Below are 25,190 nucleotides of genomic sequence, written 5' to 3'. Positions count from 1 at the left end.
GGGTTACTTTTGTCCTGCCTTCCTAAACACTCTGTTTGTAGAAAGAAAGAAAGAAAGAAAGAAAGAAAGAAAGAAAGAAAGAAAGAAAGAAAGAAAGAAAAAGAAACTATTTCAATAGCAATGGGGGCTGAGGCTGAAGTGGGAGGAGCGGGGATAAGAAGTGTGGGCATTCTGTAGCACAGCCAGAATTTAGTCCTTTCGGAATCCCAGCAGTGGGTTGTCAAAACCACTTAATAGAGGTTTCTTCAAATATCACTAAAGCAGCAGATCAATGGCCTGTATGTAACACAATTTCTAGCGTCTTGTGAGGTGGGGAATCCTCAAGCCCTAGGAAACTTTGAGGTATGTGTTACACAGGTTTTGTTTTAAAATACATCTTAAAGTATACTGCAAGGAATTCCTGTGTATCTTCATCACCGATTTTCTTTTTTATTTATAATTTGCTTGCAAAGCCACATTTGCTTCTCTATCACTACGTATATGTATACTTCTTTTTCCTTGAAGTGTTTTAGATAAAGTCATCATGCCCTTTCACCCCTAAATACTTTGGTTATATTTTCTAAAAAGACATATTCTTGCTGAGCATGATGGCACATGCCTGTCATCCCGGCACTTGGGAGGCTGAGGCAAGAGGGTTGCCGTGAGTTTGAGGCCAACTCAGGCTACATAGTGAGTTCAAGACCAGCCTGAACTATGTAGTGAGACCCTGGAGAGAGAGCAAGAAAGAGAGAGACAGACAAATAGACAGACACACAGAAGGATGTATTACACAAGTGTAGCACAGGAATCAAAATCAGAAAATGTAACATTGGTACAATACTGTTATCTAATACTCAGCCCATATTTGGAAATCTTTACTTGTCATGGTAATGCTGTTTTTGTTTCTGGTTAAGGATCTAATTGAAGACCATGCATTATATTTAGTTGTCTCCTTAATTTGAATTTTTCTTGCTCCCCATTTGGTCAGTCTTTCTTACTCTGGGGATTGAAACTAGGGTCTCACACATGCTAAGCAAGCATTATTTGAACCTAGAATGATTCCTTGGACCCTTGACATTTGAAGATTGTAGAGTAGTTATTTTAGGGGGCTTTTTTTTTTTTTTTTTTTTTTTTAATGTACAGGGAATTGAAACAAGGACATTTGTGCTGTGTTGCATCCCCGGCCATATTGTGTTGCTTTGTTTTGTATCAGATAGGATCTTGCTTAGTTGCTAAATTGCCTAGGCCAGGCTTCAACTTGTGATCTTCCTGCTTCACTTTCTCAGAGTGCTGGATTTATAGATGTACATTGCCACACCTGGTCTAGACTATTCTTTAACTTGAGTTTGTCCAGCATTTTCTCTCTCTCTCTTTCTTTTTTTTTTTTTTTTTTTTTTTTTTTTTTTTTTTTTTGTCTTTTTCCTTTTCATCGGTACCAGGGATCGAACTCACGACTGCCTGCTTGCAAGGCAGGCGCTTATGCCGCTGAGCTAAATCCCCAGCCCCTAGCATTTTCTCTTGATGTAGATTTAGGTCATACAGTTTGGGAGGAATGATCCAGAAGTGATGTGTGTTTCTTGCTGTCTCTCATCAGGAGGTGTTCAGGGTTAACTTACCCCAGTGTTGGAGAATCAGCTTTGATCACTGAGAAGGAAGGGCACAGCGTGCTTAGGTCAAACAGTTCCCTAAAAGATTTATTCACTAAAGATGAATATGAGGAAAAGCTTTCTGATCTACCAGGTCTTTATAAGGTTGGCCTTAAAGACATGTAAATCGGCAGTGTGTGGGGCACACACCTGTAATATCAGCATTCCAGGCTGAAGCAGGAGAATCGCTGTGAGTTTGAGGCCAGCCCAGGCTATCTAGCAAGTTCAAGGAGAGGCCAGCCTGGTGTACATGGTGAGCTCAAGGCCAGGCTAGACTGCCTAGCCAAACCCTGTCCCAAAAAGACAAAAAAAGAAGAGGCGTGTAAATCCTTCCCCTCACAATCACTGGCAAGTGACCATTTCCAGCTTGCTCAGTTAAGCTTTACCCAACTGCATTTGTTTGACAAAACAACATATTCATGTGACAGTGTACATAGATAGGTAGTCTTAAAATGACACTGTGAGGCTTCCATCCACATATTCCCTGCTCTGGTTTTTTTATAAACTGTAATAATCAAGAGAATTAAAATAAGTAATTAAGTTGGAATAAAGAGAGGCTGTGCCTGAGAGAGCACTAGAAGTGGGGAGGAGCACACAATCAGGCCCGTGTGTCTTCTGAAAGGGCTTACAGACCAGGCTCTGAGCTCGGTGAGGCTCCTGCGAAGAGCGCAGTGTGTTCGCATATGGTGTTGGATTGTGGAGGAGGCCTCTGCTCACATAGTGTTGGGAAAAAATGTAGTTTTTCTGTATAAACAGACCTGAGCTGTAATTTCTCATGAGTCATCTAGATCCTGGAACAACCTGGGGGACAGTAGCTTCGAAGAATATCTTAGCACTAATACCAGTCCCAACTCTGGGTGATAGCCTGATCGCATGGCACCAGCTGCTAATTTTGCTGAAGACAAAATGAGTGTGCACCACATACCAGTTTAATTCAAGAATAAAATTAGGAAAATGCAGAGCCGTAGTTCTTCTGTTGTTTCAAACAGAACTCTCCTTGGCGTAACCTAACAAATAAAATTTAGAGCTACAGGCTTTTTTGTTTTGTTTTGCTTGGGACCAGAATCTTCTTGTGTAAGTCTTTAAAAGCAGAGCTGCTTTGGTTTCTGCTTTCCCCCAACCCTGTCCAAACCTTATTCCTTTTCTCCCCAGAGATGGCCTTGAACCACCCGCCAGGGCTGTCCAGAGACCCCAGTCCTAACCATTGGCTCTTCATGCTGTGGAACTACTGTACTCTGTACTTAAGAATCTCTTCATCTCTGCATTTTTTTAAAAAGTTTTTAACTGAAAACATATAACTGTAACATATGAGACAACTGTAATATATGCGATAAGCTAGCAGTTTCCTGTGTAGTCCACGCAGTGTGCTGGAAGGAGATTCCAGTCCCTGGAGTAGAGGCCAATCACAGTGCTCACCACAGCCAGCCAGGCCCCAGGGGTCCTCCTGCCTCCCCTCTCCCTTGCTCCCCTGCCACGTGGGCTGCCCTCTTTGTGTACAAGTACCTTAACCTCATAAGTCAGCATGCATACACCCTAAAACCTTCACACTTGCTTTCCCTTGCTTTACAATGTTCCCCACCCTGATTTTCATATTTCATTCAGATTTTTTTAAGATCATGCATTTCAAAGAGGCCTTCCTTACTTTTCCTGCACAGCATATCTCCTCATTTGTTTGTTCAAAGCTCTTTTTGCTGGAATTATAATGTTGGTTTGGTTTGTTTGTCTTCTGTAATTCCCTGAGGGGCAGGGACCTTGCCATCCTGTCCATCACTACCTCTAGCACCTAATACCAGGGAGAATGAATAGTTGAGTGAATTGTAGAATTCGTGAAAGAAAAACACCAGTATAATTCTGTCATGCATGTGCCAGCAATATTAATATTCTGATTCGATTTCATTTCAAGGGCGATTAATTTTGCAGGAGTCACTAGAAGGTCTATGGGGAGAGTCCTCCATGAATACGTGTACAAATTCTCAAAATTTGAGTTTTACCAGATTTCTTGGTTAAACTTTTGTTACTTTATTCCGAGTGGTCTCAGTCCAATGCAAAACACCCACATCCCATTACTATCTTGGTTAATTTGATTGCTGAAAAATAGCTGTTATTTGCATTTCTGTGATTCCTTCTGAACCAGATAATTTTCCATATTTGATTGCTAATTGCAAGTTCTCTCTCAAATCCTTCAAGTCCTTTGACTGGCTCTTGGAGTCTTAGTGTCTATTGTAGGAACTCTTTAGGTAATAAAAATGTTTACTAAAGTGGCATATTATAGGGAAAGAAACAGATTAAAAGCTAGGAGCTCATGCTAGAAATATTTCCTTTGCTCCTTGTGGAGCACAGCTGTAGATTCATTTTCTGTTATTTAGTTTGGGTTACCATGCTTTGCACCTGGAGTAGTTTTAAAATCATTCAGCAAATCTAACCAATAAAAAACTGCCATAAACTCTCTCCTAACTAATGAAAATAAATGCATGAATCAGAGTTTCCATTTCCTGCTGGGATTAAAGTATACCTATTGTCTGAAGATGATGGTTATGCTGCTCTGGCCTGGCCATGGAATTACACTCAGTATCACACAGATAACTTTGTGAAGCAGCAAATGAAGCCCCTATTTTCACGGTTTTCCAAATTAGGTCATTGCTTGCTATATTTACTTGATCCATAGAATGTGCTTCCTGCTACAGGCCTTCCTTAAATCCCTATTTTTTTTTCCTGGCTTTTTTGAGACAGCCTCACTATGTAATCCAGGTTGGTCTGCAACTCTCTATATAGTCCAGGCTGACCTCAAACTCTTGATCCTTCTGCCTCAGCCTCCCAAATGCTAGGATTACATGCATGTACTGCTATTTCTGGCCACAGTCTACTTTCAGTAAGCCTTGAGATAGTCCTGCAGTCAGATGGAATCAGGGTAGCACATTCTGTGCTGTTCTGATAGTTTCTTTATGGTAAAAGAATACAGAAGAAGCCAAGCATTGTAGCATGTATCTGTAATTTCAGCACTTGAAAGGCTGAGGCAGAAAGATTGCCACAAGTTTGAGACCAGCCTGAGCGACATAGTGAGTTGAAGGCCAGCCTGAATTACATGGGGAAACCCAGTCTCAAAATATAAAAACAAAACCATAAAGATGTGGATGTTTTCTAGATATTTCTGGATATAACAAGGAGAACCTTGTCTGTATCCTTTAAATGTCATAAATTATACATTCTGGGTAATGTATTTACTAGAAAAGCATACACACTGGTGTGTAGGCATTTCAGGTTTTGTATCTAGCAAAACAGTTGGCCAGTTACTTACCCACTGATTTGTGGGTCATATTACTGTTTACATGGGCAAACAGGAGAGGAAAATATAGTAAAACAATTTCTTGATGCTAAAAATTTTAAATTTCTTCTGGGTATGGTGGGATATGTCTATAATCACAGCCTTAGGAGGCTGAGGCAGGAGGACTGCCATGAGTTCAAGGCCAACCTGCACAACATAGTGAGACCCTGTCTCTAAACCTAGTGAAACACAATGAAATGAGATGAAACGAGAATTCCAGGTTTCCAGTGAAGTGCATGCAGGTTGGGCTTAGGAGTCTAAAACTAGAAGGATTTAGGGTGTTTGGAGAACCAGCACCCATCTGTCAGTCTGTGGAACACCTGGAAGTGGTTTCGAAAACTGAAACAGACCAAGAAAGGACACTCGCAGAGCCCTGTACCTTATCAACCAAGCCGGCTGAGAAATTTCCTTACGGTTATTCTCACCCGGACTTGAAATAAAGGCTTCAGTGTGGTGTTGGGATAGTGCAATTTCTTGGTTTAATACTTTACAGATTTTTGGAACCAAACGCACCCTGAAGTGAAAAGCTGCTTTTTTTTTGCTGACCTTGTTGGACGGCTAATACTGTTTCTGGGAAATAAGAGAAACAAGCGGCTCATTGTTGGCAGGAACCGAGAGAGACACAAGGAAGGCAGAAGGCGCGTCTGCAGCCCCTTTTCCCCCTTCGTGTATCGTGACTGAGTCAAAGCTGGCCTGGCTGGCTTTGCTTTCTACCTCTGGTAGACATGTGTTTCCCATCAGACGGGACTGTGAGACACCTGACACTGGCCAGTTCGTCCTTTAAGCCATGGACAGCCATAAACAGAGGAAAAGGCCTGCGGCTGCGTCCAGACAGCCTTCGTGCTGAAACACATGAGAAACACGGTGTGGCTGGGTCTGCACATAAGTCAGAAACGCTTTACACCTGTATGTTTGGCTTCTTCTAGTTGTAGGTCGCTATTTCCAAAAGCTACTGGGGCCAGCGGTGGTGACCCTACAGCAGGCATTCTGCAGCAGGCTGGCTGTCTCACAGAAGCTCTGAAAGGTCTCCATCATCTGATGCTAGTGCTTCTCCTCCCAGGGTGACCCTTACTGAAATGTAACTTTTCAACGTTTCTCTGATTTTCTTTTTTTCAGGAGGGGAGGGGATTAAAAAACAAAGTTCGATACCATTTTCTTTAAACTAGGCGATGCAGATAGGGTGTGATTCGTAGGTTGGCTTCATGTCTTTAAAGGCGGTAAGTTAATTAAATTAATCTGCATTAGACTTCTTCATGAGATAGCGAAAAAGGAAAACTAGTCCTTCTTGTTACCAAGTTTGACTTAGCAGATGTATTTTGGCTCCCGGAAGTGGGCAAGACAGGGCTGGGACAGCCTCCTCTGTGCTCTCTGGATAGCCCAGCTTTCCTCGGGCTTCGTGTGTGACTCGTGCTGTCATTTCACCCTCTCAGTGTCTTATCTCTAAAATGAGCGAATTAGTTGGAATCATTGGTTTTAAAGTGCGTCCCCATGCTAGAATCTCAGGGGTATGAGGAGCAGCTATGCCCAGATAGTGACCAGTCTCCTAGAGCTGGGCCGGTTCAACATATTTAAAAAGTGGTGTACAATTTCACCATGACAGTGGAGAAATGCCTGTAGGGAAAGCAGAGTGAAAGTGAGTCCAGCAGCATTTAGAGAAGACAGTCAAAGGGGCTGACATTTAACTGCTCGCTTCCCCTCTAGCCCTGGAACGGGCCCCAGGCGGGCTGTTGTGTGAGTTTTTGGACGTGGAGGACATCTCTGCTTCAAGCTGGACTGGGGCTGTGGAGGGCCATCTACTGCTGGTGGAGAGGCACAGGCCTAAATGGACTTAAGACTCAATGCAGCCTGGACTTTCATGGTAATAGCATGTAGGATAAGTACCCAGCCCCTCCCTGTAGTGTGGGGCCATGCAGTATTTGTGAGCCATTAATAATAAAACTGAGCTGGATGAAGTGAGCCCCCAACCTGGCAGGTGTACTTTGGAAGTAAAGAGGAAGCAGCAGCAAGAATCTAGTACTCTTAAAATGCTCAGTTAGAAACTCATAGGCCAGTGAGTGGTTAAAATGTGTTCTCAAGAGAAAAAGTTGATTAGGCTAGAATTGCGGCAGAGACTAACCAAGCGCATGTAAAGCCGTGGGTTCAATCCCTAGTACCACTAACAAACAAAACCAGTTCCTCATGCAATGTGGTAGTGCATGGCTGTTACTAATTCCACCATTCCGGGAGGCTGATTAGGAGGATCACAAGTTCTGGCCAGCCTAAGTGACTTAGGGAAATCCTGTTTCAAAACAAAAAAGGGGCCTGGGGTTGAGAATGTTGCTCAGTGAGAAGGTCTGGGTTCAGCCCTGTTCTGGGTAGGGCGGAGAAGGGGGTAACTGTATCTGAGCTGGGGTGAGGGATTCCCATTTGTCCCTGCAGCCTTCCCTGTGTTGGTGAAGTGGCCAGGGCCTTGCACAAGGTGGCCGGCACTCTGCTTCTGAGCTGCATCCCCAGCCCCATTATGTGTGGGAAAATGTCTGTAGTTATCATCTTTAAATGAAACTGATGTTTTGTTACCAGTGTCTGGCCTATAACCCTGCGGCTGATAGGGAATACATTTCAGGCCTATTTGAAATGTGGTAAAGTTCTTTTCTCCTGTTCTCATCAGGAGGGAAAATCCGTATCATGGCATTGGTTCTGAGGGGCTAACGAGATGCCTGTCTCCTTCCAAGGCCTTGTTGAGAAGCAACCACGACCTGAGCCCTCAGGAGGACTTAGGAGTTAGTGTAAGTGCAGAAGAGAAGAGCTCAGCATTTGTTAGCAGAGCTTCCCCCGAGATGAATGGCTCCAGCAGGATCGAACAGGAAGGATTTTCCTGACTTTCATACAGCCAAGTGTGCATTTGCGGGTGACCAAACACAGTGTCCTGAGCAGTGCTTGATTTCCTTAAAAAGTTACAGAGCAAGTAGACATGTACTTTTCTCATTATAACTACTTGATAGTAATGTGGATACAAAATGGGAACAAGTTAGGAAGAAGGACGTACTGCCCACTACTCTGAGTCGCCTGATCTTAGTTCGGAATATTAAATGGCTGTTTTAACCATCACCTCATTCTCTCTTTCGGAGAACACAGCAGTGTAAGGAGAAATTTGGATTCTGCTGCTATGACTTAGCCTGAGAGCTGGGGTTAGTCAGGGGCATAGTGACAAACCATCCCTCTTGATAGGGACATTCATGAAGTTGGCACTGCACGCCCTGTGTCCTGGCACAATCAAAGGGACCTAAGTTTCAGCATTGTGGGTGGGGATGGGGAAATTGGTGACAGGAAAAAGCTAATGTCAACAGTCATTGATTCCACAGAGCACCAGCTCCCCTCCTGTGATGTGTTTAGGTGTTTCTCTAGCATCATATCAAATTTATTAGCCTTAGCATTCAAACTGAACACCTGGGTTGCAAATCAAATGTGTTATCCAGTGTGTGTATTTGCTTGTTACTGATTTATCTATTTGAGGAAACTCCATTCACGTTTTTAGAATGAGTCAGCCTCTTCCTCATTTCACTGTGCAGGGAAGATGTTAGAAGGATTGTGTGTTGTTTTATCATTAGAAGCAAGTTTCTGTTCTTTTGAACCCTGTGTTTCAATTATTTTGAATACATAGAACTAAGGATTTTGCTCATCATCTGTGAAAACAAATATGCAAAGTAAGTCACCTATGAAATTTTCCTGTTAGTCAGTTTGGCTTACGGGGAATTTCAGCAGATTTTTAAAAAGACAGTCTTACTGTATAGTACAGAGCAGCCCGAACTTACTAGGTAGCCCAGGCTGGCCTCAATCTCATGATCCTTCTGCCTCAGGCTCCTGCATACTGAGACTATAGGTCTTTGAGACAATGCCCCGCCAAATCCCAGCAGATACTCTTGCAGTCTTTTTTTTTTTTTTTTTTGTCTTTTTCCTTTTTATTGGTACCGAGGATGGAACTCCTGACCGCCTGCTTGCAAGGCAGGCGCTTATGCCGCTGAGCTAAATCTCCAGCCCTTTTTTGTTTTTTTGTACAGTACTTTTCATATTCCCTGGTTACAGCTTTTGTTTTTGAGGTGTCTCACTATGTTATCTTTAAAAAAAAAAAATGGTGCTAGAGATGTAGCTCTATGTGACGGCCCTGAGTTAAACCCCCAATCTTGAAGGAAAAATAAAAAGCACATAGTTAATGTTAATTCACACTTAATTCAACATTCTGCCAAGATATCTGCTAAGTTGCAGTAGACCAGTATTTCTTACTGTTCCTGCTGAGTAGAATTTTAATTTTGCAAGTTTGAGAAGCTTTGCACTTTTCATTCCCTCCCAGAAAGTACTGTTCTGTACAGTACATGTATTAAAGACAGAGAAATTCTAGAGTAAAATAAATTTGTGTAACTATTTAGCTGAAACTTTCACATTCTTGTTTGACAGTGCTGTAAACAATGATTTTTTTCTCTTCTCTTTTAGCTTAGTATTTATTTACTTCCATAAAACACATTGTAGATCATATTCGGTTTGACACATTACATCTATGTTTATATATTCTGTGAAAATTAATTAGCAGCGTCCAGCAGTTTTTGATATTCACTGGGCACATAAGAGTGTGTGTGTTATACTTTAGTTTTTAGGAGAGCTTTTAGTTTTACAAAAAGGTTGAGTAGAATTCCTGCATACCCTATTATCTCAGTTACTTTTCTCTCACTGCTGGGACAAAATATCTGACACCCAAAATTGAGGCAGAAAAGATTTATTTAGCTCACTGTTTGTGGAGGTTTCAGTCCATAACCAGCTGGCTCCAAGACACGGTGGCATGGCACTGGGGCAACATTTCAGGGCAGCAGTCAGCAAAAACAGCAGTAGCCAAAAAGGGGAAGAGCAAGCCTCTTTTCTTCTCTTATATGGTATGCAGTCCAAAATACCATTTCCCTGTAAAACCTCCCCGCTCCAGGGCAGATGTAGCGCTCAAAATCTCTGTGCCCTCCTCTTGTACAGGATGAGGATATTTACAAAGTAAGGATCCTGGATCCCTGCTGAGTCTCTTAGTTAAACTTCTAAACCTTCTCAGGTTGACACAGTGTATCAACCATAACACCTATTGTTAAATCCTGCATTAGTATAAACTTCGTTTGTTATAAGTAATGAACATATTCTCATATTGAGAATTATTGCATTGCATCTTGTCACTATTAGTGATTAGGCTTCATCATCTGGCCAGGACAGTACTTTCCAGATTTCTCCACGATGAAGTTGCCCTCTACCCCTCTCCTATTCAGTCCTGTGTCCTTTGGAACAAAGTTACTGTGTGCAGTTGCATATCTTGTCACCTTTAGGACTGTGTCTTCATAAATTAGAATTCTTCTGTACCTGGGATTTGTCTCTTCCCATTTGCTTTTTTATTCAATCATTTGTTTTAGTAATTTGGATGCTGTAGGTATATTTTCTTCAAACTACTGAACCACTGCGAACCACGTGTGAATGTCTCCATTACTGAGAGAGCAGAAGGGAAGAAGGTACCCAGAGGCAGGAGTCTCACAACCTTGGGAAAGGCGTTGGCCAATCAGTTAAATGGAATTGTGCCCCTAACGTGCTGACAGAACCACAAGCTTCTTTCAGAATGCCAGCAGGAAAGATGCCTCAGCTAAGAAGTTTGTTGTAGGGAGGAAAGAAGCTGGGACTGACTGCTAACACGTAGGCAGAGTGACAAGACACTCTTTGCTCTCCTAGACTCAAATGGAAATCAGAGAGGAAGACTCAATGGGAATAAAATGATTTCTGTGTCTTTTGAGGGGGTAGGTGTGACCTCTGGCTCTTGGACCTCTGATTGTTTTTTCTGTGATCTTTTCAGAGCCAGCCCTGTGCAGGGCTGTGATGGTTTTGTAGTTAAGCCTAACCTTCTGGTTTTGTTTTCCTTGCTTGGAGCTCGCATGTATGTGTGTGTGTGTGTGTGTGTGTGTGTGTGTGTGTAACCAAAACCTATTTTAAAAATAAGGGAAGTGAGCCCAGGACACAGAAGAGCAAGCCACCGAACCTCTCGGAGGCCAAGAAGACGTTTGTCAAACATTCCAAGAGGCGCGCCGACTCCCTGGCCTCCCTCTATGTCTGCAGCTCCTGGGTGAGGGAAGCTGCCAAACCACTCTCTCCAGAGCTGTCTTTCTCTGTGGCCTGGTGCACAAGGCAGAAGTTCACAAGTAAAGTCTTTACCTATTTTTACCTTTGATTCTTGTGTAGCAAATGATGCACTGGTTTAGAACTGAATCCAGGATGCCTCTTGGCCTTGAACTTCTTTCACTCTTAGTGCTTCATGGAAATGATGGGCATGTCTGCCGGAATGGGTCAGGGGATTCATCTGTGTGCGTTGTTGAGGCCCTTGGACCAGAGGGTTGGGTCCATGGTGAATGACCGCCAGCCCACCCCAGCTTCACCTTGAACTGCTTGCCTCACTGAGGACAGTGGTTGGACCACAAAGATCTTTGTATCTCAGATGCTGGGGAGCTTGCTTTTCTTGTTTTCTTTTATATCAGATGTTACCAGTCAAGAGTATGGTCTTATCCATTTCCAAACACAGAAGAGAAAAGCAGTTTTTAAAACAGGAATGCAAAATAAATGGGATCTAAATTTAAATTCTGACTTGGTTGGGCACGTCGAGGGGAGGATGGTTTAGCCTTAGTTTTGGTGCATTCTTGCCTCAGTGAAAATGTCTTCTGTTTGGTTTATTTCTTTCTGTGGGGACTGGCAAGGCCTGGCACTGATGAGGTCTTCTCAGATCTGACCACCGCCTGTGTGAGGCAGTTCGTGGCAGTCTGCCCATCATCCAGTTTGGCCTCCGATAACTGCTTTTAGATTCTGCAGGCATATTTTTCTTTTTCTTCTTTTCTTAACAGAATTCTCCCTACAGTGTTCTGGAATATTATCCCAAGGAGTGTTTTGTGCCTCACAAATGTAGATGTGTTGTCTGCTCATCCTTTCCTGGGGACCTTGTTCTACTACTGAGATTGATTTGGGCCTCCCAGGTCACCCCCATCGTCTCTCAGTGGCAAAAAAACAAAAACAAACAAACAAAAATAGCAGTAGCTTTATAGAAATGAAGTTCACAAGCTCCATTCTCACAGGGCTTAGAAACAGCTGGAAATTCAATAGCAAGACAGAGTGGAGCAGTGAGTTGAATCGTAGACACCTAATAAGGCCAGGCACTGATCAGTAAGACCTTGATCAACTTCCTCCTTGACAAGGTTTGAGTTTCCTCATCTCCACAGGAGCCACAAGGAGCAGACTCCAAACTGACAATCTTGACCATTTCTCAGCCTTACTTGGGTTTTTTTTTTTTTTTTTTTTTTGAGTAATCTGGGAGTTACCTTCTTTCATTACAACAAGAAAATATCAAGTTTGATACCTACAAGGCCATGCTTTTTTTAAAAACTTTTATTTTTATTTTCTTTTACATAAATATTAAGCACATGCAGAGCCAGGCGTGCTGGTACGTGCCTGCGGTTGCAGCTGCTCCTCACACAGGCAGGTGTCAGGTCTGAAAAGCCCTCGTCAGGTCTCAACCTTTGTCAGTCTCCACAGAAAGGAGTAATTAAGTAGGTGTTGTCTTCATTGAAGCAAGAATGCTTCAAAACTAAAACTGGAACATCAGTGAGGAGGTTGAGGCAGGAGGGTCCTAGATCAAGCCCAGCATGGGCGATTCAGTAAGACCTCAAAAAATAAAAAAAGGGCTGGGGATGTTGCACAGCACCAAGACCCTGGGTTCAATTCCCAGTCCTGGGGTTGGGGGTATATGTAGGACAACTTGAAATTAGTACAGAACAGGAAAAGGAAGATCTTGTCTCATTTGGGACACTTCCCTCTGCAGAGGTACCGTGGTTAGCTTTTCAGGTGGATCCTTCTAGAGACAGCTGGTGAATGTACAACGCACCTCTTCTTTTTGAATCACAAGCAGTAGCATGCTGCAGTTCTGATCCTTCAGGTTTTGCTCTTAGGTCACGGTTCCCTAGCAATACCTATCACAAATCCTTGTTCTTCAGAATTATTTTGTGGAATGTCTCAGTATATGCACCATAGTCTCCCATTGGTGGTTAAGATTATTTTTAGTCTTTTGCTATTAAAAAGACATTGTGGGGAGTAGCCTCCTATCCTGTGGTGAATATGTTCTGTTGATATGTGCTTTGCTTTGAAAACGAAGCCATTGTTAAATTCCACTGTTTCAGACTCTACAGTAAATAAACAGAGATGTTTTATGTAACTGGTCAAGTCTTAAATAAGTGGAAGACACTAGCAGCTCCCTTGTAAGTTTCTGTGAATATTTCTGGTAAGGGCTGATTTTCTGAAGACTGGAAAGGGAAGAGTTCTCCTGAGGACTTTGTATTTGTTTGTTTGATTTTTTTTTTTTTTTTTTGAGACGGGATCTCACTATGTAGTTCATACTGGCCTTGAACTCATTATGTAGCACACGCTGGCCTCAAACTTGAAATAGTCCTCTTGCCTCAGCCTCTCAAGTACTGGTTTTACCAGCGTGTATCACATCCAGCTATCCTCCCTCGAAATGTCCTGGTGCAACTCTTTCAAGAGTTGTGATAGCCTTTGTGGAATTTGGTTATTTTTTGCACTGTGTTCTGTGTAAGGTTTAAAGTGTCCTCTAGGGCTCTGGAGCTGTAAGTCGATGGTAGAGCACCTGTGTAGCCTATACAGGGCCCTGGGTTTGATCTCCAGCACATCAACAAAAAGGTATAACAAGATTCTAACAGAGCCCACAAGCCAAGACCAGATGAATCAGGAGGGGGACTGGTATCTGTGCTTCCATGATTCAAACAATTATTTGAACAGTAATAATTAACAAAGTACTTTGGAAGGAATCTCAGGCATCTATACTCCAAAGCACAAAGCATTCTGATGGTGTCTTTTTGACAAGCATTATAGAGTCTGGTCATTCATCTCTTGGGTGTTCTTGCCTCCTGCAGTGATCAATCACCAACACCAGCAGCAGATGGCACCCAGCACCCTGAGCCCACAGAACCACCCTGCCCAGAACCCATCGGCGGGGCTCATGGGTCTGCCCAATGCGCTCACCAGTCAGCAGCAGCAGCAGCAGAAACTGCGGCTCCAGAGGATCCAGATGGAGAGAGAGAGAATCAGAATGCGCCAAGAGGAGCTCATGCGGCAGGTACGGCTTCCTTGGCGTTGCAGGGAGGCTCTGTGCAGCCTGGGTAGCTGCTCGCCTCAAGGACAAACCTTCCTCCAGAAGCACTGTGACTAGAGGCCCACAACTGGAGTCTGCTTATTTCTACCTATTTTCTGTTTGCACTCTTCAGAGCCAAAGTCCTTAAGAGCTCAAGAACTTTGTTAGATGAGCATGGCTGCTTTTCACTTTTCCTGAGAGTGTTTAGAAAGACAGAAAGGAAAAAGTAGGGGGAAAGAACACGTGCCAGTTATCTACTACCCTGTAGTGAATTATCCCGAAACTCAGTGGCCAGAAACAGGCATTTCATGATGTCTTACATGTTGTGGCTCAATAATTTGGAAACAGTCCGAATTCTGCTCTCTGTGTCATTGACAGCGGTCACTTAGTGATGGTGAATGGGTGGATGGACAGGTATGGGGGGTCCAAGGTGGCATTTGTTGAGCATGTGGCACCATGGTGAGAACTGCCCAGAGACTGGGCTTAGCTTGGATGAAGGCCTGGATGTGTACACGTGGCATGGGTAGTGTGGCAGTCTCAGAGAAGTGGGACTTAACCACCAGCATCTTGGCTCTCCAAGAAAGAACACTGAAAGAGACATGAAGCTACCAATCTCTTAGGGCCTGGTCATGAATCCAACAGGGAGTTACTTTTTGCTATGTTTTCTTGATCAGAGCAGTCAGATTACAGCAGATAGCACAGGGGATGTTTCATGAAAGCAATGGCAAAGCAATCTGTAGCCATCTTTGGCTTATCACGGAGTATGAAATAAAAGAATATTAGGGGCTGGGAATTTAGCTCAGCGGCATAAGCACCTGCCTTGCAAGCAGGCGGTCATGAGTTCGATCCCCGATACTGATAAAAAAAAAAAAAAAGAATATTGAAGGGCGACTGAGGAAAATGTTTGTATATGAATGCTATTCTAGTGCCTGTGAAACTGCCTCCCATTCATTTGTCCGCTACTCGGCAGAATGTTGCTGTGTGTCCCGTTCTCACTCAGTGCTGTGCTATAAAGTGAGCAACAGAACCCATGGTTTTCTCCCTGTGTAGTGACTTGGCCTATAGACGAGCAGAATTCATTCGCCTGTGTTGCTGACTAATACAGTCCATATGTGTAAGTCTCATTTTCTGGCTGCATTTTGAGGAGAGAAGCTTCAGTTTATTTTCTGATTCTTTATATTCTTCTGATTCATGTGAAACAAGACAGTTGCATAGCTTCTGCAACTTTAAAGAAATGAGTCCGAAGGTCTTTCTGGGTGGCAGATTCTGAGTATGTTAGAATAAACAGTTTTTTTTCATTTATATCTGATACTTTAAAAATGTACAACGACTTCTATAAATAAGCAATATATTTACCATTAAATCAGTCCTAGAAATATTGTATCTGTGGAGTGTGACGTTTAAAGTACTGTACTTGGTGAATTAAAATCATTTCTCAGACATACTCTTTGAAAATAAGAGAAATGAATATAAACTGCTTTTTTGCTTAATTGAACTTTCCTCCAAATTCCCTCCAAACTGAGGAAGACAACTTTATAAGGTAACTACAGTTGTGCCTTTTACCCTGAGGATTTATATTTGAACTTGCATGGTTATTTCAGGGTAACAGTTGTTTGTACTGTTTTAGATATACAAGATCATATTTCTTGGCAGGAAATAGTTATATTATTGCTTTCTGACTTGGGGTAATAATTTTATTTAGAATAAAGTTGCTAATCTATAATGTGAATTGGACAGAATTATAGTACTATTTATAAATTCTCAAATTCTTAATTTTATATTTAAATGACCTTTAATGAAGTGTGTGTGTATGCGTGCGTGTGAAGAGACTTTTTGCCCCCTTGTATGTTTCTCTTTCCCTCACCCCACCCCCTTCTTTCCCACAGAAAGCATTTCTGACAAGGGGTGGGCAGAATGCCCTCCATTGCCTCCTCAGTCCAGCTGTAGGTGCCTTTGAACCACAAGATAATGTTGATAGTTTGTGTGACAGACATGCCAGCTGGGTTCCTTAATGCTGATCCCTGGAGGCTGAGGAACTTGGAGTAGTTTGCTACCTCATAGCATGAACCCTCACGCCCCCAGCCATGGCACAGAGGGACAACAGGCTGTGTGTGTGTGTGTGTGTGTGTGTGTGTGTGTGTGTGTGTGTGTGTGGTTAGGAGGAACTGGAAGGAGTGGTTCTAATGTCTTTTTAGTTTTGTTGTTGTGTATGGGAAGAAAAGTCTAAATAGACATTTGAATCTTGGAAGATCTCTTTTTTTCCCTATCAACAGCTTGCTCCCCAGTGTCAAAGATTCCCTTTAAGGCTGTATAATAAGTGAGGAGTGGGTATTCCATGATCATTTCTGGGGGTGTTTGTCAGGATACCTGCTGATCATGATTCAGGCGTAGATTTTTCTTTACTATTTGTGACTAAGCCAGGGCAGGAACAGGCAGTGGACTGTAAGTAACACTGTCTTGTTGCTTTCTAACATCAAGCAGGAGTTTTTAGGGATGGAAAAGGTATCAGGCCTGATGAGATTTTTTTTTTTTTTAGGCAGTGTTTTACTATGCAGTTCAGGCTGCCCTTGAACTCACTGTGTAACCCGGGCTGGCCTTGAGCTCACATCACAGCAGTCCTCCAGCCTCAGTCTCCTGAGTGCTGGGATTACAGGCATTTGTCACCGTGCCTGGCTGATGAGATTTGAAGTTTTCTGTAGGCTTCTACTGGTTCATTCTCACCCACACCATCCTTCACTCTGTGGCAGTTTATGATTTACTGGTTCTCCTCCTGCTTTTGGGAGATCCCCTGGTGTACATCTGTCTTCTTAGGATCGTTGTCCTGGAGGCAGGCCGAGAGCCACTGCAGTCACAGGAGAGTTTCAGGAAAGAGACCCCATGCCATGGCCCGTCTGTGTAGGATGAAGGAAGGATGGAAGCTCACATGTTTTCACGCCTTCCATCTGTTATTTTCTCATTCATTCATTTGTCCAACATTTTGTATGTAGTAGAAAGTAATAGAAAGATAGGTAGGAAATGGCTACCCTCATGTACTTTATATTTTAGGAAAGGAGGTAAAATATTAGGTCAAATCCAAATTGATAGCCAGGAGGGTAAATTAACAACATTCCCTTCTTCATGGGATCCCAGTGGCGGCCATCTTTGACTTTGGTCACTGCAGCTGAGAGACCAGGTGTACCAGATTCTGAAAAAGTGGCATAAGATGCTCCTTTATGTTCCAAGGATCCCCTTAGGGAAATACGTTGTTAAAAAAGCAACAGAATTAAGATCAAAGTGCCAGTGCAGTTTGGTGGGTTCGCTTATCAGGAATGGTAACTAGGAGAATTTCTTTGAAGGTGAGCTGTATGACTTAGCATTGGGTAAATCACAACATAGTTGAGCTATAATTCTTGTGTCACACAGTGTATATATTATTTCAGGACGTAGCAGGTGTCCAAATGGAGGGGACGGGCAGCACAAAGAATCCCAGCCAGGCCTGCAGCTCACTGCTTTATTACTTCTTGTTCAACAAGAACGGTCAAAGACCTAGCGAGAAAATATTTTTGGATGCCGTTCTCCATTGTCAGTGATAAGAGTTGGATTTTTACTGGGTTTCATAAAGGCTTTATGGGATCTTCAGGTTCATTCAAGAAATGGAAACCCTAGAAGAGAAAGCCTTTTTTTTGAGACAAAGTCTCACTAGGTAGTTCAGATTGGCTTTGAACCTCCCACCTCAACCTCCAGAGTCCTGGGATTATGGGTATGAGCCACTACGCCTGCTCAAGAAAGCAACTCTTGTTTAAGGTTTTGGTTGTGTGTGTGTGACTGTATGTGTGTGTCTGTGTGTCTTTTTGAGACAGGGTCTTGCTGTGCAGGTAAGGCTGGCCTTGAGCTTACTTTGTAGCCCAGGTTGGTCTCAAACTCACAACAATCCTCCTGCCTCAGCCTCCCAAGTGCTGGGATTACAGGCATGTGCCACCACACCCAGCATCAGGAAAGCAACTCTTAATTGAAAGTTTACTTTCTGTTATTTTGTTTTTTCAAGTCAAAGTCTTTTTAGTTTTTAAAAATATAATTTAAAGCCAGACATGGTGATGTGCACCTATAATCCTAGCACTCTTGGGCCTGAGGCAGAAGAGTTCCCCAGAATTGAAGGTCAGCCTGGACTATATTGTGAATTCAAGGCCAGTTTGAACTATACATTGGAAACCTTGTCTCAAAACAAAACAAAACAAAACAATGTAAGCAAAATATACACATATATTTGATTTATACAGAAGGAATAATTTATGCTAAGTGAAAGAAGGCAGACTGCAAAAGACTACATGTATCATCTTACTTAGGTGACATTCTGGAAAAGGCAGACCAGTGAGGACATGGCGGTGGGATTGACTCCCCAGCAGGGTCTCTGGGGGTTCCAGGAGTGATACAGCTTCATTCTTCATCTGGTGTGGTAGCCATTTCACAGTTCTGTGTATTTGTCAGAACTCAGAACTGTTCACCACAAAGTGTGACTTTTACTGCATGTGAATAGTAATAACATGACTGCACAAAAAGGCCAAACACAGGTTGTACCAAAATGTGAACATACTCAAAAAAGAAAAATATTATAGTCGTCTGTGCTATTACCTAGAGAGAATGGTTATAAAGATGCTGGTGATTACTTTCCATTCCTTTTGGCTGTTTCTCTGTGTGTCTTGTTTTGTAAAAGAAAATTACTAGCATGAGCATATTTTAATGTAGTTTGTTTACCTCTTCTTCCTCTCTTTTGTTTTTGTTTTTTGAGACAGAGTCTCACCGTGCATTTTGGACTGGTCTTGAACTCACTGTCTACTCCAGGCCGACCTCAAACGTACAGTGATCCTCTTGCCTCCGTCTCCCCAATACTCTTCTTTCTTTACCTGTGGGAAAATTATTCTGTATTAGTCATGCAAATTATGCCATGACTTTGTCAGTATCTAGAATCCTTTGTACCATAGTAGATAGGTGAGAATTTTTAAATACCATTGGCCACACTTGCCTGCAATTAATATAAAGTGTTCTGTGGTTGCATCTTAAAATTCTGCACAGTAGTTGCTTAGTATCCTAAAAGACATGATTATGTCTTTACCAGAAGTGGAAAACTTTTGTCACTGGTAAGAAATTAAGAAACAAACTTAACAGTTTTATTTACCCATCTAAAAGAACAATTCTTTGACATGAAAAATACCCGCTTGGCTTTAACAGAAGAGAGTATTTTCTTTATGTGTTATTCATTTAAATATAAAGCCGGGCAGAGGTGTGGCTTTGGCCTGGAAGGTTTTAACCTGAAGGACTTCCTGCCAGCCCCCAGAGATAGTGAAGTCTCTGGCTCCCCTTTCCTCCTTCTCCAGGGGCTGCATTGTTGAGAAGCCCTTATTATTCCCAAGCAAATTCCACAGTATGTTTACCCCCATCCTTGCTTTAATTGGGGTTTGGGGGTCTGAGAATGAAGTATGTCAAACAAAAATGCTGACTAAGCCCAGCCTGTGGTTACCAAGGCAACAGGGCAGAGGAAGGCGGAGGCCCCAGAATTCTTTTGGCAGTTCCTCGGATTTCTGTTGGGCTTGACAGCCACTGCAGGCAGGCTGGCCAGCTGGCTGGCCTCACACAGCCGCTCCTGGCCCTGGGGAGGGACACGCCCGGCTGTGAGCAGCTCTGGCCTGGGGAAGCAGCTCTGGCCTGGGGAAGATCTTTTAGGGTCTGCTTTCTTTCAGGAGAAGAATGGTTATTTACAGAGGTTAAAAAGCATCACATCATAGCAGATCAGGTGACATGGAGGCTGCTTCTTCAGACTAGAGGACTTGTGCTTCGCAGAAGTAGGTTTCTGAGTTAACTGGGAATCAAAGGTCATGTCTTCCAGTGCTGAGTAATGCCAATTCCCTCTGAATAAATTTGGTTATTTAATAAACTTACTTATTCCCTTATGGGTTCAACAAATATTCTTAGTCACTAAATGCACATGAATGAGCAGGCCAGGTCCTTACCATTTAGGAAGTTCCACTTAAGCTTTTGTCAAATGTTATCCTTGCGTACAAGTCCCAGAAAGAACACACTTTCTGTTCCCTTGTTGAGAAAGACTCCTTTTCTCAAAGCAACCTGTTGGACTTACAACTAGGTACAACTTTTGTCAAATAAAATAAATGAGTAGATAGTGTAAGAAAAAAAAAACAGTTCTTTTTAAAAACATTGATAAGTTGAACATGTTTTTCAAGTGGAAACTCATTCTGTGTTAAGGAAAAGTAACTTTTTAAACTTACTTTCCTAAGATCATGGAAGTGGGAGAAAATGCCCCATTTCAAAATTCATTCAGCCCCTTTTTTTAACGTCAAGAGAGAAGAATATTTAAGTTATAATTTTTTCTTAGTGTGATTCAAAAGAATAACGGAAAGATTGTGTAACATAAGGTGGTTATATATGTCCTGAATTCAAAAAGCAACACACAAGCTCCGGATAATAATTATGGACTCAACAAATGTTTTCCCAAAAGTATCAGAGTTTCGACTTTTATAGCAACAGTCTGGCAGCTGAGCATGTATGATGAGATATTTCAAAAAGGGAGGCTCCAGGAAATGTGACAATGAATTTCTAGAATCTCTTGGCACAGAATTAAAAAGAAATTTCCATCAGGAATGTCCCCCACCTCCCCAAAGAAGGTAAATAATTCAACTTTCTGCCTCTGAAGTCCCTCAGGGTTTTGGCAGAGAGAGAACAATCATCCTTTGCACCAGAATAACTATTTTAATGTTAAGATTTCAAAACAGTGTCTTTATTTATCTATTTTTTTCCTTTTTATTTGTCTCTGCTCACCCCACCCTTTATAATTAAAACAATCCAGTCTTCCATTTTGGTGTAAACCCTGGCCACACACACTTAAATCAGGCTGAGCACCCTCAGAAAAGGCTATTATCATTCATATCTCTGTGCAGTGTGCTCCAGCCTGGGAGGAGCAGACTGGCAGGAAGACCCCTCAGCAGGCTGCAGGGCACTCTGCAAGGCTGGGTACTTTCTTTTCTCTCTGTCTCTCTGTCTCTCTGTCTCTCTGTCTCTCTTTCTCTCTCTCTCTCTCTCCCCCTCTCCCTTCCCTTTTTCCTTCCTTTCTTCCTTCCTCCCTTCCTTCCTTCCTCTTTTCTTTTCTTAACTAGGTAATCAAACTCACAGCTTTGGCTTGACAGGCAGAGGCTGTGCTGTTGCTCTGTGTCCTGGCCCTGAGGCTGTGTGCTTTCTCACCTCCTCTGTTGATGCACTTCAGAGGAGCCCTCGCAGAGAGTTGGAGGCACGGAGGCCTGAGATTTGCTTCCATGGACATCTTCAGCTCACAAAGAGCATTTGCTTTTCACACCCTCCGTCTCTCAGCTGCTTTATGCACCTCCCTGGTACTCACTGCCAGCTGCTAGGAGTGGTGTTTTTGTTCGTCTTTTTTTCTTTTTGAGACAGGGTCTCACCTTGTAGTTCAGGCTGGCCTTGAACTCAGTATGTAGCCCAGGCAGACCTCAAACTTGCAGTAACTTTCAGCCTTCACCTTCTGAGTGTTGGGATTACAGGTGTGGAGCCCCCATGCTTGGCTAGGAGGTGGTAGGTTTTTTTTTTTTTAAATTCCCATAATTTTTTTTTCTAGGAGCCCACAAACAGGACCACAGAGAGATTCACAAGCCCTTACTTTCTGACAATCTTTCCAACTCTAGCTAGGACAGAAAGGAAAAATAAAGCCTATGGGGGAAGGAAAAGTCGGGACAGGACAACCAGGGGACACTCCCAGATCTTTTTGAAAGTGGCCTGAAAAATCAGACTTTACAACTCAGCTTGGTGGGCTGTGAATTTTCAGGATACTGGTTCCAGCTCTGTGTTGAGCAGCGTCAAAGAGGGCATCCAGTGCGACCTTGGCCAGTTCAGGGAGGAAAGCTGTGCTCAGCACTGTTAAGCAGGCTGCTTTGTGGAGGTCTCCTCTCAGTGGTCCGTCGGAAGGAAAGCAGTCAGCATTTCCATTTTGTAGCTGGGGAAACAGGCCCAGAGAAGTGAAGTGACACAAGTCTCACAGCTGGTCTGGGAAAGGCCCCCTGTCTCAGGCCTGCCAGCCTCCACCCTCAGTTTCTCTTCTCTGCCGCGCTGTGCTGTCTTTGGTGGCCACCAGAATGCACTGGGAAGCCAGGCAGCCTAGATTTAGATCCTCCTCCATGCATTATTAGCCGTGGGATCTCAGGAAAGTTTTTCCTTCCTTTGTGCCCCAGTGGCCTCCTCTGTCTAATGAAGACGATTGGGTCGCCATGAGGATGAAGTGAAATGGAGTGGAATATCAGGGTGCTGGGGACAGAGCCCCACACCAGTATGAGATGGTATCCCTGCCTCCCAGACCACTGAGCACGACCAGCAGCTTATTCTTGTAATTATGCTTCTAATCTCTGTAATAGCCCAACAAGACAGGTTTCATGGACCTTTTTTTTGAGGAACAAACTGTGAAGAAAGGTTAAGAATTTAGTCCAAGATGTCACAACTAGATCATAACTGATCTAGCGTTTGAACTCCAATCTTTCTGATTCTAAGACAGTTTTTCTTCTCTGCCGGGCTCCCTTTCTGTGCTAAGCCTAGGCCGTGTCTGATAGCTTTAAACCTTTAACTGCTGCTTACGAATTGCAGTGGCCAGTAGCTCAGAGAATTGAGCAGCAGCCATTTCCCCTATTGAACTGACTACTGACTAGGAAGTTCTTCATCTGAATCTGTCTGCCTCAGATTCAGAATGGGAAGTCTTCCTTCTCGCATGTGGCAGTCCGTTAACAGTGTGTACCTTGAGCCATTTGTGGCTCAGAAGTGCTACCCCAGCTCCTCTCAGTACTGAAGGTTCTTCTCTGGTCACACTTGGTAAAATATTGACAAAAACCTGCCTGCGACCTGCCATGTGAAGGTTGATAAGGAAGGTGGGCCAGATACCTAGAGAAGCAATGGCGGCCATTACTTGACACGGGAAGGCATTTGGAGCATGGTGGTGCTGGCGACATGAGTGGCAGTCTCCCTTGTAGAGTCTTCCTTGGGGACAAGTCCTTGTCTCATCAGTTTTTGCTATCCCAAACAGTAACTGGCACTCACTGGTCTCCATCGTTTTTGTTTTGTGGTGTTGCTATTGTTGTAATAGGTTTTTGAGACAGGATCTCACTGCTGTGTGCAGTTCAGCAGGCCGGTCTTGCATTTACTGTGTAGCACAGACTGGCCTCAAACTTGCACAGATTCTCCTGCCTCACCTTCCCAAGTTCTAAAATTACAGATGTGTACCACCATGCTCAGCTCAAAGCTAGCTTTATGTTATACAAAAGATTTATAAACTTCTTGGGGTTTTTTAAAAAAATAATTGTTTTCTCAGCCTTGTGAAGAATTTCATGCTTCCGTTTAATCTCACCGGGGTGAAAGTTGACCAGGAAGTAATGCCCTACCTCTCAAAATGGATCAGTTTCATGCAGTCATGTGGTTTTAAAGTTGCTTAATCAGTTAATTAATTTTTTGTGATGTTGGGAATCCCAGAGTCTCACACATACTAGGGAAGTACTCTACCACTGAGCTATATCCTAACCCTTAAAGTGTTTGTTTCTGTTTTTACTGGTTTTGAGACTAGAATATAACACAAGAGATGAGAATAATCATTCGCTAAGCATTTAGTAAGTGATCCTTCAAAGTAGGCACTGTTCTAAGCATCTTTAACATCACAGTAGCCCTGCTTATTGTATTCACACTACACAATAACAGAAGTGAGTCCGTTTTTTGACAAAGTCTAGCAAGGAGCTTCTCTGTGGTGGTGACATTCGTAAGAGCTGGGTGGGCAGTAAGGTGGGCTTTGGGAAGACCTGGGGTGGTGTCCAAACAGAGAGAGTCGTGGGTGCTAATGCCAGCTGTGGGAGGGACAGCAAAGACTCAGAAGAGTGGGAGGGAGGTACCCTCAGCAGAGACCTGCCCCCAGTCTCCAGTCAAGGGGGCAGGAAGCAGGGGCCACATGGTTGCCTCTGGCTGCTGTGTGCAAAGACTTGCGACCCAAGAGCGAGCTTGGTGCAGTTTAGAGGAAGTATTGTGTTGTAAATAATAACTTTCTGAAACTGGCTGGCTGATTTTTTTGAAGTTGTTATTGTTCAGGCAATTCTCTTGTTTCTTAATCATTCAAAGATAGAAATGAGATGTGAGCTCCTCCAGATGGACAGTAGTATTTCCTTCTCCAGGACTTAGTGATTAGTTCTTCACAGTAGTCAGGACAACACCAGTGATGAAGAATGAACTTCTGTTTTCTTGAATTTAACACAGGAAACTTGGGATGGTGATGCACACATGTACTTTCTGCACTCAGGTGACTGAGGCAGGAGGACTGCTGCAAGTTTGAGGGCAGCCTGGACTGCACAGTGAGTTCAAGACTAGCCTGAACTACATAGTGAGGTCCTGTCTCAGAAAAATCAAACAAAAATCAATGAATCAATAAATGAATGGAATGGGTTTGAAATGGAACAGTGTAACATTTCTGCCAATATACAGTGCATACTTTCTGCTTTCATTATTATACAAGTTTTTTGAATTTTATCTGTTTGGCCACATACAAGCATTATTTTGTGTTTTATCTACTTAAAGTATGCTTGGATTAGTTTAAATGGGAGGGAATGTTTAGAATTATTAGCTTATGTATAGTTTCTGATATTTTTTATAATCTAAATTTGATTTTCATGTCATTATAGATAGTGAATAATTTGTATATTCTATTATTAATCCTTTGAAGTTCCAGAAATGCTTCTTACTATATTTAAATTCATATCTCTTAGAAATTATGTGTTCAACCTTCAAATATATAGTAATAAAATCTTCAAATATATAGTGATAAGACTTTGTGACCAAACATAAGAAATAGAGCCATCAAATCAACTTATATGTTTAAAAGAGTATCTGTACAGAAGTAAGCCCCACATTTATTTAGAATGGTTGATGAATAGAATAGAATATTGGGAGAAAACTGGTCTTTTTTTTTTTTTTTTTTTTTTTGATACTGAAGGTTGTTAGCCAAAGGGGTCTTGCCCCTTCGGGTTACAAAGAACTAAAAATTAAGCCAGGC

At 42.7% G+C, this 25,190-nt stretch overlaps 1 protein-coding gene across 1 annotated transcript in view; it reads left to right on the top strand.

Annotated features, from left to right (window-relative positions):
- Positions 1-25,190, top strand: part of Wwtr1 (WW domain containing transcription regulator 1) — a 123,219-nt gene that overhangs the window by 86,886 nt on the left and 11,143 nt on the right. The window contains exon 4 of the mRNA XM_003476548.5: positions 13,905-14,107. Coding sequence (XP_003476596.2) covers positions 13,905-14,107 — 203 coding nt within the window. The remainder of the gene's footprint in view (positions 1-13,904; positions 14,108-25,190) is intronic.

This window comes from Cavia porcellus, unplaced genomic scaffold (genome assembly GCF_034190915.1).
Source record: "Cavia porcellus strain 051 isolate PalLab524CR breed Dunkin Hartley unplaced genomic scaffold, mCavPor4.1 scaffold_5, whole genome shotgun sequence".
Classification (NCBI taxonomy): Eukaryota; Metazoa; Chordata; class Mammalia; order Rodentia; family Caviidae; genus Cavia; species Cavia porcellus.
Note: the sequence above shows the minus strand (reverse complement) of the source record. Positions and strands in the feature narration are given on the sequence as shown.